At 46.4% G+C, this 12,195-nt stretch overlaps 1 protein-coding gene across 4 annotated transcripts in view; it reads left to right on the forward strand.

Moving 5' to 3' along the window:
- The window catches only part of LARGE1 (LARGE xylosyl- and glucuronyltransferase 1), a 616,984-nt gene that overhangs the window by 291,335 nt on the left and 313,454 nt on the right, over window positions 1–12,195 (forward strand). For all 4 annotated transcript variants that reach the window (XM_074390818.1, XM_039463163.2, XM_074390817.1 and 1 more), the window contains one exon: window positions 6,131–6,254. In XM_074390818.1, the coding sequence (XP_074246919.1) occupies window positions 6,131–6,254 (124 nt within the window). The remainder of the gene's footprint in view (window positions 1–6,130; window positions 6,255–12,195) is intronic.

The raw sequence follows: 12,195 nt of genomic DNA on the forward strand, positions 1-12,195 counted from the left end.
AGAGTCTGCACGGAAGTAGTCCCCTTTCCACAGCCCCAGTAGGCAGTACCCCAGAGGGGACTTTGTGTGGGGTCTGCAACCCCACATATTTCCTAAGCACTACCATAATAGACCATCTCTATATAGGCGCTACCCTTGTATCAGGCTTCTGCATGTGCACCAGCCTTTCTTACACATACTCTGAAATCTGGTAGAGGCTACTAAGCCTCTTTCACTCTTGCGCTCCGCCTCCTGACAGCCTCAACACCACATCAAGCTGAAGCCTGAGATGTAGCTTGGGCCCTTTGAGCAGAGGCTGGAGCAGGAGGAGCCACAATACAAAGAGCAACCATTTGTGGTGCTGCAGGGCACTGGTGCCCTGGCCCTGGTCCTAACCCAGGAAACCATTCTTTCCTCCTAGGCCTCTGGGCCTGTTATGGGAGGGGCAGCCTGGAAGACTTCTGAAATGCCTTCAAAGCCTTTTTCCCATTGTCTTGGATGTCAGCACTGGGCCCCTTTTTAGTCATCCCAATATCTGTAGCAAGTTGTGGGTTCTCCCCCACTCCCCTGACCCCCAAAAGCCTTTTCTTTTCCACATGGTTAGGCTACAAAATTTCTAGACTTTTATACCCTGTTTCTCTCTTTACGTTTCAACTTTTAGATTATTTCTTTGCTCCTCCATCTGAACACTTTGTTACTTAGAAGTTTTCTCTACAAGATACCCTAGGATGTCACTTTTAGGTTAAGACTTCCACAGATCTCTAGGACATGGACACGATACAGTCAAGTTCTTTGCTAGGGCATATCAAGGGTGACCTTTAATCTAGTTCCCAGTAAGTTCCTCATCTTCATCTGAGAACTTGTCAGCCTGGATGTCACTGTCCTTATCACCATCCACATTTTGGTCACAGCCATTTAACCAGTCTATAAGAAGTTCCTCCTGTCTTCTCCTGAGACCTCCAGACTCTTTCAGCCCCTATATGTTACCCAGTTCCAAAGCTGCTTCCATACTTGCGAGATGTTTATAGCCGTATCTCACTCCTGGACCAATTTGTCTGTGTTAGCCTGTTCTTGCGTTACTATAAACACCTGTCACTGGATAATTTATAAAGCAAAACAGTTTAATTCCCTCATCATTCTGCAAGCTGTACAAGCATGGCACCAGCATCTGCTTGCCTTTTAGGGAGGCCTCAAGGAGTGTTTACTTACGGCAGAAGGTGAGGCAGCAGCAGGCACATCACATGCAAGAGGAGAGTGCGAGCAAGAGAAGGTGGGGAGAAGTGCCACTCTCTCTCTCTCTCTTTTTTTTTTTAAAAAAAAAACCCAGATCTTGAGAAAATTCACTACAAACACTTCCAATCAGGCCCCACGTCCAACACTGGGGATTACATTTCAACATGATTTGGATGGGAAAAAAATATCCAAACTATATTACTGCCTATGGGAAAAATCAGCCCTCAGTATGCATAGGTTTCCCATTCCAGGTTTTGTTGAAAAAAATCCATGCATAAGTGGACCCGTGCAGTTCAAACCTGTGTTCAAGAGTCAGCTGTACTTCCTGCTGAATGCCTCCCTTTCTTCTCCGCCTCCACCCACTGAGCGCTGCACTTCACTTGCCACATGGTTTATGGGAACCTCACAGGTTATTTGCTACCAAAATGTCATCTCTTTCACCCTTCCCACCACGTACCTTTTGTACTCCTCCTGATACGATCATCACGTATGGTTGTGCAGGTTCTGCTCCATCTATCTAACTCGAAGAGTATTCTTCACATTTATTACCTGTGAGTGTATGCGGGAGGCTCCCTGAGAAGTGGGCTGTCTCAAGCTCTGCAGTTGTGTGTGGCAGCCCAGCATAGCGGCACATCCATGTTCTAATGTTGGTGTCGTTTTTTGTATTCTGTCTTTCTCTGACTCTCCAAGCTGCCTGAAGAGAGCACTCGGAGCTCATTCATCACCTGTATCCCTGTTGTAACTTACAGGTAGTTACTGCTGAATAGTGCTATGTTGAATGTTTATTCATTCGGCCCATTTTTGTGTGTGTGGATGGAAGAACTAATTCAAAATACTTCATTGAAAAGGCAATGCAAAAATAGAGGAAAAAAAACACAGTATCATAAGTTAATATTGGTAATAGATAACATATATTGAAATCTTAACATATATCAGATGGTGCTTTACTGAGCACTTTATGTTTATGATGTCACTTTATCCTGACAATTATCCAGTATCATATTCCTTGCTTCCCATTGTCTCATTCCTGCTTTGAGGATGAGGAAATTGAGACCTTGAGAGATGAAGTGACTTAGTTAAAATCACCCAGTAGATACTGCAGCCGGGATGCCAACCCAGACATTCTGGAACAGAGCCCAAACCCCAAACTGTTGATACGGAGTGTGCCATCGACTGTTTCTGCCCTCCTATGATGGTGGTTTCAGTGACATAGAAGGAGGGGCATTAGCTTGTTGTTGTTGTTGTTACAGGAAGGTCTGTTGAGGACCCATTGTTCACCAGGCTCTTTGCCAGATACTGTGGTTGGGGATGAAGTGATGGTTTCTGTCCTAAGTGGTCTTAGAGTAGGAACAAGGAGCCAGCGATTTGAATACATATCACAGTGCCTTGCTACAGATGGTAGATTCATTTTTCACACAAGGTATGAAAGTTGGCAGGAGAAAGACAGAAGGAAAGGCTCAAAGAAGATTTCCAGGAGGAGATAACTTAAAAGGGAATTTTGAAGAATGAACAGGTATTCATGGGGCTTCCAAGCAGGGAAGGGTGTTACACGGAGAGAGAACAGCACAAGCAAAGATACAGAGATGAAGTGTGTGTGTTAGGGCAGATATAAGTCGCTTGCTCCATTTGTTATTGTCACCCCATGGCGAAAATTAAGCTGCCCTTCCAGTGTAGATGAAAAAATGCAACTTGTATTAATATAGGCCTACCTCTATCCATTCTCCACTAATAAGACTCCATTATGGCAGCTGTGGCCTTGGGAGGCAGTCCTGGAAACACTCAGGGCTAAATGGACCATCTGTCTTTCCAGTGACTTTGTCCTGTTGCCTCTCACTTGACCCTCAGGTAAGTCACTGGCCAGTGGACAAACACAGCGTTGTCCCTTCATGTCACCAAGCTTTACTAAGGCCCAGTGGCGGCTTCTTACAGGGCTTTTAGGGAAGCTGTAGGGAAGACCTACCCCTTTCTCCTGAGCGTGATGAGTATAGATAATTTTATGAGAAACTTGCAGTCTTCAGGTATTAGGTCCCATGGGGAAATTCTACAGTGCTGACTGCTTTTTGATTCATTTATTCAGTTTATTACTCTTATGCACCTGTTATGTTATGTGTATGGCAGTTGGACTTGAATAACAACTTTGTTCGGGTCTAGACCCACCCATTCAGCAGCAGCCCTGGCTTTACCACCCCTGCCTTCAGCTTGTTGTGCCCAATCCCAGACTCACTCTCCTCCCCTAAAGGTGCCTTTCGCGTTGTATCCCCTGACCTGGAGCCATTGTCACCCACCCCGGACCCTCAGTGTTGCCTTCTGCTCCTCCTCCTCTGTTTTTCTCATATTTCAGATCTGTTCTCCTGAATTCTCTAGCTTCCTTTTTGCTCTTTCTGGGATAGAAACTGTCTTTTTTTTTCTGAGATGGAGTTTCACTCTTGTTGCCCAGGCTAGAGTACAATGGCATGATCTTGGTTTGCCACAACCTCCGCCTCCCGGGTTCAAGTGATTCTCCTGCCTCAGCCTCCTGAGTTGCTGGGATTACAGGCATCCGTCACCATGCCCAGCTAATTTTGTATTTTTAGTAGAGATGAGGTTTCACCGTGTTGGTCAGGCTAGTCTCAAACTCCTGACCTCAGGTGATCCACCCGCCTCGGTCTCCCGGAGTGCTGCAATTACAGGTATGAGCCATGCGACCAACCGACACGGTCTTAATCAGATTCTCATTTCACATCCACGTCATCTAATGATCTCCTAAGTGACATGTCTACATCTGTTCCCCTTATCTGTCGACAACTCACCACCCCTCTGTCCATTCAGTGCCTATATTAAACTCCTCCTCTACTCTGGGCACTGAGCTGTGGATCAGGAGTTTGTCTATTTGAACACATGTAATACGATCCTTGACCTTGCTGAGCTCACAGGTGGGCTGTAGGCAAGTAGACAGGCAACCACTACGTGAGGATGAGTAGGCAGGTACGTATGGCCGGGATAACAGTTAGAAAGGGCCCCTGACCTAGACATGAGGAGTTAGGAAAGGATTCTTGGAGCAAACGGTGGCAGCCCTAAGGCAGACTGAGACAACCAAGTGCTGAACATGGAGGTGAAGGGTGGGTAAGACTGTGAGCTCCAGGACAGCAGGGACAGTTTGGGTGCGTCTGACTCACCACTGTGTCCCCAGCATCCAGCTTATCACCTGACAAATCGGGTGTGCTCAGTAAGGATTTATTGAATGAGCAACTGCGGGACCGTCTCCTGTGGAGCATGCGATATATGGTAAGGTCCAGGGTGGAGAGTGAGCACGGGGTGGGGGGTGGGAAACTGAAAGATGGTCTGGAACATACGGCAGGGCTAGGGAGTGGTCATGCAGATGGCTGAGAGCTAAAAGGCCAGTTGTCCTGTGCCCGACACCTCCCTGGAGTCCAGATTGTTTAATTAAACATCCATAGCATTCTCATGTCCCTCCTTCTCTGCTCCAACCCTGGGGCCTGCTAAGTTCCTCACCCCCACCCCACTCCCAATACACCCTGGGCCCAGCCTTTGTCACCTGTTGCTCTCCTGGGATGGCATCCCCTCTGCCTTCTGTCAAAGTCCTGCTTATCCCTTTAGGGCACTGCTTCCCTCTCCTCTTACTTGTCCTTCTGACCCTGTCAGAATTGGCTGCTGCTTTACTCCCGTGGAACTGTGTGTGCTTCTGTGGTCCTTATCACATTCTGCCTCCTGCTTATATTTAACTGCGGCTCCTCTGTGTCTGAGCAGTGTGAGCTCTTCGAGGTCAGTGGGCCGGGTCATTCTCATCTTTGTATTTCCCACAGGGCTTTATTTCTAGTCGGTACTCATTCATGGCGTTATGCTTTATGTCATTAGTTTTAGTAGCACAATAGTGTTTATGCTAGTAGTTCTTCTTGACCGGCCTAGTGCTTTGTGTGTAGTCAGTTCCTCATTAGGGTGCATCTGCTGTTGATTACTACCCCGTGTTTATTTTTGATGTGTCATATCTTGCACTTAACTACCTTGTTTAATCAACATAGCAGCCCTCTGAGAAGGTTTTCGCTACATTTTCCAGAATGTAGAAATAGAGTGAAGAGGGGTAAGTGACATGCTCAAGATTCCCGCTTACAGATTTCCGAACTGGGTTAACTCCGAAGTTTTGCCCTTGCGTAATGCTCTGTATTTTGGGTGCTGTCTCAGGAAAAGCAGCGTCAGAAATCTCAGCTCCTAACTGAAAGTGTTCAGGGCATAATGAGGTCATTCGCCACCAGAATCTGATTTTATTATCAGAAGTATTAAGGTAACCACTTGGTTAGCACAGAATCCACTTCCGTCTGTGTTCTGACCACCAAGGCTTTCTCTAGAGAAATACTGTAAGTGAGATCAAGCTGCTCCTGGGTGAAGGGAGCTCTGAATGACTCCATCTTAAAACCTGGATTTGGGGGTGGTTTTTTTTTTTTTTTTTGGAGGGGAAGAAGCAGAAGATGTAACTTGCCCTACTGTGCTGTGGGAGCAGTCTCTGGCCAGCCGCCTGCTGCCAGTCTAAAAAACTTACCCTATGTTGATGGGTTTCTGCGTTAAGGCTGGTATGTCCAGGTGGCAGATAGACAGGTTAGCCAACACCCGCTCTACTTAAGACTTTCAGAGAAAAGAATGAGTATCCTACTAACAGGCATCGTGTTTGGCCTGTGTTAGGTGTCAGTAGTGATTACTGGTTGGTTGTCACTTCTCCGAAACACGGAGGATGGGTCAGGTGTCTTCTCTCCTTTTCAGCTCCTACAGCCTCACCAGTGAGCGCTGGTTTGGTGTGCGAGATTTACTTTCACAATTGCTTTTAGAAACAAGCCCCACCACAGGAACCGTCAAGAGTGTGTTTTTGCAGCTGTCATTCAAAGGCCCGACCTCTCCGTCTGACGCTTCCTTCTCCCCCTCCCCGCAGGCGGAACCCTCTGCACTTCCACCTCATTGCTGACTCCATTGCGGAGCAGATCCTGGCCACGCTCTTCCAGACCTGGATGGTGCCCGCCGTGCGTGTGGACTTCTACAACGCAGACGAGCTCAAGGTAGGGGCGGGAGGGGAGGCACCTCCGTGATCTCCTCTAGCTGGAAATATTACTGCATGTGGCTTAGTAGACTTTAGCAATGCCAGAAATCTCAGCTCCTGGAAATGTCTAGGGCGTAATGAGGCTGTTTGCCACCAGAATCTGGTTTTATTAAAGTAACCACTTTGTTTGCACAGAATCCACCTTAGTCTGTGAGTTTTGACCACCAAGACTTTCTGGAGGCGCTGGAGACCATTGGTGTATAATCTGAAAGTGGTCTATCGTAGCTGTCATCTAGAGAGTTCTATTACCCAATGAAGTAAATGTGAAACTCACACCCCCACGGGCTTGGCTTTAAATTTGCGTATTGTGAATTACTGGTCAAAAGACAGAAAGAAAACTATCTACCTCTGCTGGACCTGTTTTCTCATTAGTAGAAAAGGTAGATGAAATACCAACCTCATGGTGGTAATGAAGAGGCTCAAATGAGAGAATATATTTGAATGTGCTCTAAGAAGACACTACTGAATAAATATTAAAGGTTATGTCAGGCTGGAGGGGTATCAACCAAATGAAATTGGTCATCTCATCCCCGTACAACTTTCTCATGGTGCCGTTTTGCTTGCGTCGTGATTGAGGTCCACGGTTCGACTAAGAAGTCCTGTATGTTCTGGCTGTCGATTCTACTTCTGGTCTTGTCCCTTGACATTCCTGGAACCCTTTTGCTATTCCTTGCACTCTGAATAGTAGAGCACACCTCTGGTTCTCATTGCCTCCTCTTCTGTGTTGGAGTCTTGGCTTATTCTGTTCCTTCCATCTGGTATACCCTTCCCACCTATCTTGTCACAACTCTTGTTCATCCTGTTCCGCTGCAGTGCCGACTCATCTTAGAAACCACCCCGCTTCCACAGGAAAGAGGAAGACATTTTTTGTTTGCTTTTCGGCCTGTCGAACACTTCTTAATGGGGTAGGAGGGGAGGAGGCACACCTTATTCTTTTCTGTATTTCTGGTGCATAGTAGGTACCCCCTAATGCTTGTGGATTTAACAAATTGCTGTAATTAGAGAAATACACTGATGTTCTGTCTCCACTCACCTTGGGAGAAGGACTCAACACCTAAGCATGAGGTTGATTGTGGCAAATTGCCTGTTCCAAACCTCATAAACCCATTATCCTTTCATTTTAGAGCCATAACATTTTTAATAGATCCCTGACACGCCGGCCAGAGTTTCTGATTTTCACATATTTCAGGCTCCAAGGTTGACGGAGATGTTGAGAATTTAGCATCTGGGGATTGTCGTGGTAATGTGCGTGCCATTCCAATGTATTCTGAGCTAAAATTGATTAACACTCTTAAAAAGGGAAAAACAAAATTTAGCAAATTACTGCGCTAATTAAGGTGAAAGCAAGCCACTCTGTCTCCCGGGGTCTCGGCGCCAACACCATGGGGAAAAGCAACGGGAGAAGGAGCAGCAGCTGGTTCAGAGGGATGCCTCTGCCACTGTGTTCACCGTTTGCCTTTCTTTTGGAAGTAGTTCAGTGCCATATCCCCCGTGAGCCTGCACCCTTTACTTCGTAAGAAAACATCAACCAAAGTGGGTTGGATATAGTGCCTCATGCCTGTAATCCCAGCACTTTAGGAGGCTGAGGTGGAAAGGATCACTTGAGCCCAGGAGTTTGAGACCAGCCTGGGTGACATAGTGCGACCACCCACCCCCCCCACCCCCCCGCCAACTCATCTCTACAGAAAATTTTAAAAATTAGCCGAGTCTGGTGGCACACACCTGTAGTCAAAGCTACTCTGGAGGCTGAGACGGGAATCACTTGAACCCGGGAATTCGAGACTGCAGTGAGCTATGATTGTATCATAGTGGTAAGATCACAGCTAAATGAGTGTATCATTTTTTTTTCTCTTAAAAAAAGGGAAAAAGAAAAAGAAAATACAAAGTGATTGGGGGGAAAACCCAAGTTCAAATCCTGGTTTACCGCCAAAGAATTCTCTCACTGGTTTTGAACCTTGGTTGTGTCAGCTCTCAGGTGGCCGGGGACTAAGTCAGCCACCAAGGAAGGGGTGAAGTAAGATGGCACAGTGTGTGCAGCATGGCCGTTCTTCAAAATGCTCCACTCCACTTGCAGCCAAGGCCAGAATGACTTAAAATGCGCTCGGTGGTGTGACCTGTTGTGAAATCCATCAAGAGCTAAGAAGTTGAAGGAGTAAGGTTCCATGGACTGGAATTCGCTCCTGGAAGCCCCTTCCATGAGGCTTGGATGAAAGGAGAGAAGGGGAGGAAACGCTGATATTCTGACTCTGTCATGCCCACTTTAATCCAGGGAGACCAATTGTCTCTTATTTTATATACTGGCTTTTTTTTTAATAGATCTGAAATGAATTCTTTATTGCTTAAAAAATGATAGTTTAGAAAATACGATCTGGTATGTTCAAAAGAATACCTTCTCTAGAGTCCCGCTCTCTAACCTGATCTCTACTACTGAGGACTTCATCGAAGTTTCCTGACAACTGCTTTTTATTCCCCTACCGATTAATCGCCTGTCTTTCTCACATTCCTGAATCCCATGAGACTGTTGTCCATTACGACAGTGAGTATGAAAGTGTTTATAACATGTAATTTTTCCTGATAATAATGGTAACAAGGATACGTGGTAAAGCCAGATGAAAACCGTAACTGTCTGACTCCATGATCTGTTTGTCTGTGTATTACTTTATATATAACCCAGATCAGTAAACCCAAATCCGTGATCTGCCCCCTCCACCAGCCTGACAAGCACCCCTGCTGTGGTACTGCCATCTGCTCAGTTGCTGATCTGAAACTGAGAGCTCATCTTTATTCTTTTCTCTTGCCCTGGGTGTGACCACATCACAGTCTGGCGTAGCTTCACCCCCCTGCACCTACCTAGTCCGCGCTTTGTGATCTTTTCCCATCACAGTGGCAAGTGTTTTTGAGACTAGTCTCTTCCCTCCACTGCTCACCTCTCCTCCCTTACATCTCTTCTCTCATTAGCAAAAGTCAGCTGTCCAAAAGCAAGCACAGTCATGCTATTCTTTTCCCCTGGGTAAAACCTTCCCTGGTTTCCTACTGCTCTGAGATAAAGGCCACAGTTTTGTTTTGTTTTTTTATTTTTTGTTTTTTTTTTTTTTTGTTTTTTAGAAGGAGTCTTGCTCTGTCCCCCAGGCTGGAGTGCAGTGGTGTGATCTCAGCTCACTGCAACCTCTGCCTCCTGGGTTCAAGCAGTTCTCCTGCCTCAGCCTCCTGAGTAGAGTAGCTGGGACCACAAGCACGTGCCACCAGGCCCAGCTGATTTTTGTATTTTTAGCAGACACGGAGTTTCACCACATTGGCCAGGTTGGTCTCGAACTCCTGATCTCAAGTGATGAACCTACCTCAGTCTCCCAGAGTGCTGGAATTATAGGCCTGAGCCACTGTGCCTGGCCAAGGCCACAATTCTTAACCGAGTCTCATCTCTGCACACTCTGGCTCCTGGCTCCTTCCAAGACGTTCCTGTACCACTTGTGTCCTTCCTCACTCTTCAGTCCTGTAGAATCACTGTGTGCCTTTCCTACCAGGGCAGCTTTGAACAGGTTGTTTCTTCTGCTTACTAAGCTGTTTGCCAATCTCCGTTTCCCTCATTGCTAATGAATAACAAATTCTTTTGTTACAGTTACATTACTCAGGGAAACCTTCCCTGCCTTTATCACCTCATAGGGCTTGCTTTGTTCTGTGTTCTCCTAGAGTCTCATACATTTCTTTGGTAAACTCATCACAGAGGGTATCCTTTCGTGCCTTTGTGTGATGAGCTAATACATGTCATATACTATAAGCTCCCAAGCCAGGGTCGTGACCATTTTTCATCACCTTTGTATCCCAAATGCCTGGTATGAAGCTTTGAAAGATATTTGCTAAAACATCTTTAAAGGAAGTTTTATAGATGTTTGCTAAAACTTAAAAAGATGCTTGCTAAATGAGTGGCTTATAGAGATGTTTGCTAAATGACTGATACACAATGAATTTAGAGCTGGGTCCCTAAGAAGAATAAAATCAATAGCAAGGTGTTTCTTTATCACTGTCAGACCCAGGAATTCAAGTTTCTTTATCACTGTGGAGCCCAGGGTCACAACATTTCTGATGCCTATTGTGTCCTGGGGGCTTGTGTGGGCTGTGAGGAGTTTACCCACCAGCCACCCTAAAGTTGCATAAATAAGGCAGCTCCATTTGCATCAGCCCACCTCCCAAAAGCAAATCTCATACAGGTGAGTGTCTTTTTATGACAGGTACATTTGGAGGGAAACATATTAAAACACCATGCAGGCAGGCACAGTGGCTCACGCCTGTAATCCCAGCACTTTGGGAGACCGAGGTGGGCAGATCACCTGAGGTCGGGAGTTTGAGACCAGCCTGACCAACATGGTGAAACCCTGCCTCTATTAGAAATACAAAATTAGCCAGGTGTGGTGATGCATATCTGTAATCCCAGCTACTCAGGAGGCTGAGGCAGGAGAATCACTTGAATCCGGGAAACGGAGGTTGCAGTGAACTGAGATCACACCATTCCACTCCATCCTGGGCAACAAGAGCAAAACTCCGTCTCAGAAAACAAATGAACAACACCATTTAGTAGATTACCTTAGGGAAGGAGGAAGAACAGGAGAGAAATGGACTTGTGCTCTGTTCTGCAGTTGCATTCAGGAAGCATGTCAGACGGTACCCTCAGCAGACACACGTGTTGGCTTCCCCAGATACAGCTCCAAGAAATCACTTTGTACAGCTGTTGGAAATGGCATTTCTCAGAAAGGCTCCTGTGGGCCCCTTATTATATCTGTTAGTACTGGAGAATGAAGTAATAGGGAACATGAAATTTGTGAGCGATTGGCACATGATTAAAAATGAACTGTGGGAAATTCGCAGTGGACCAGTATACTTCTCTCTGCAATGACCAATTAGTGGGATTTTACAAATGGTGATGGCTCGGCCTGCCTATGTCTGTGGTCTGGGAAATGCTCATTGGTCTTCCTGATGTTTACATGGGCCATTTGTTTCTGGCCTCCAAGTCCTGGTCCCAACAGGCTACCAGGAGTGAAGGTATCTCTGCTCTGAACTCCACTCAAAACATGCAGCCCCTGTCTACAGGAGGAGGAGGAGGAGAACTTACTTTTGCGTAGAGCTTTGTCAGTGATGCATGCTGTCACTCATTTGTCATGAAGACCCTGGGAGTTGGAAAGAGAATTGTGATTCACTTCCATCTCACAGATAATTCTTAAAGTGCAGGGTTGAAGGGCATTTGCCTCAGATCAGGCTGCTAACAAGGGCTGATGTTGATATTTGACTTTTCCCTTCCCAAATGAAATGATACGAGATAGAGGACTGGATGTGGTGCAGACCTTAAGGCAGGCGTCCCCAAACTTTTTACACAGGGGACCAGTGCACTGTCCCTCAGACCGTTGGAGGGCCGCCGCATACTGTGCTCCTCTCACTGACCACCAATGAAAGAGGTGCCCCTTCCTGAAGTGCGGCGGGGCCGGATAAATGGCCTCAGGGGGCTGCATGCGGCCCACGGGCCATAGTTTGGGGACGCCTGCCTTAAGGGAAGTTCAAAGACATGGGCTACAGCCCCTGGGGAATGACTGTTGGTTACCACTGTTGAGTTGTGCTTCAATTCAAAATTCCTCTTTTTCATGATTTTGGGTCCCACAGGCTATGGTCTAACATCTGTTGCTTAAGAATCACTTGCTTCAATTTCTCATGTTTTACATGGTTCTCTCATGGTCTGTTTCTCACAGTACCTCTAAGGACGAGTTCCGGTTGTTATTCCCATTGTATATACAAAGGAACTGAGGCATAGGAGTGTTAACTAACTGCAGATCTCAAAGTGGGTACATGGCAGAGCCAGGATGAGTATCCAGAACCGTCTGTCTTAATGATCTCTGCCCTTTCTCCTATGTCATATT

The sequence above is a fragment of the Saimiri boliviensis genome, chromosome 21, assembly GCF_048565385.1.
Source record: "Saimiri boliviensis isolate mSaiBol1 chromosome 21, mSaiBol1.pri, whole genome shotgun sequence".
Taxonomy (NCBI): Eukaryota; Metazoa; Chordata; class Mammalia; order Primates; family Cebidae; genus Saimiri; species Saimiri boliviensis.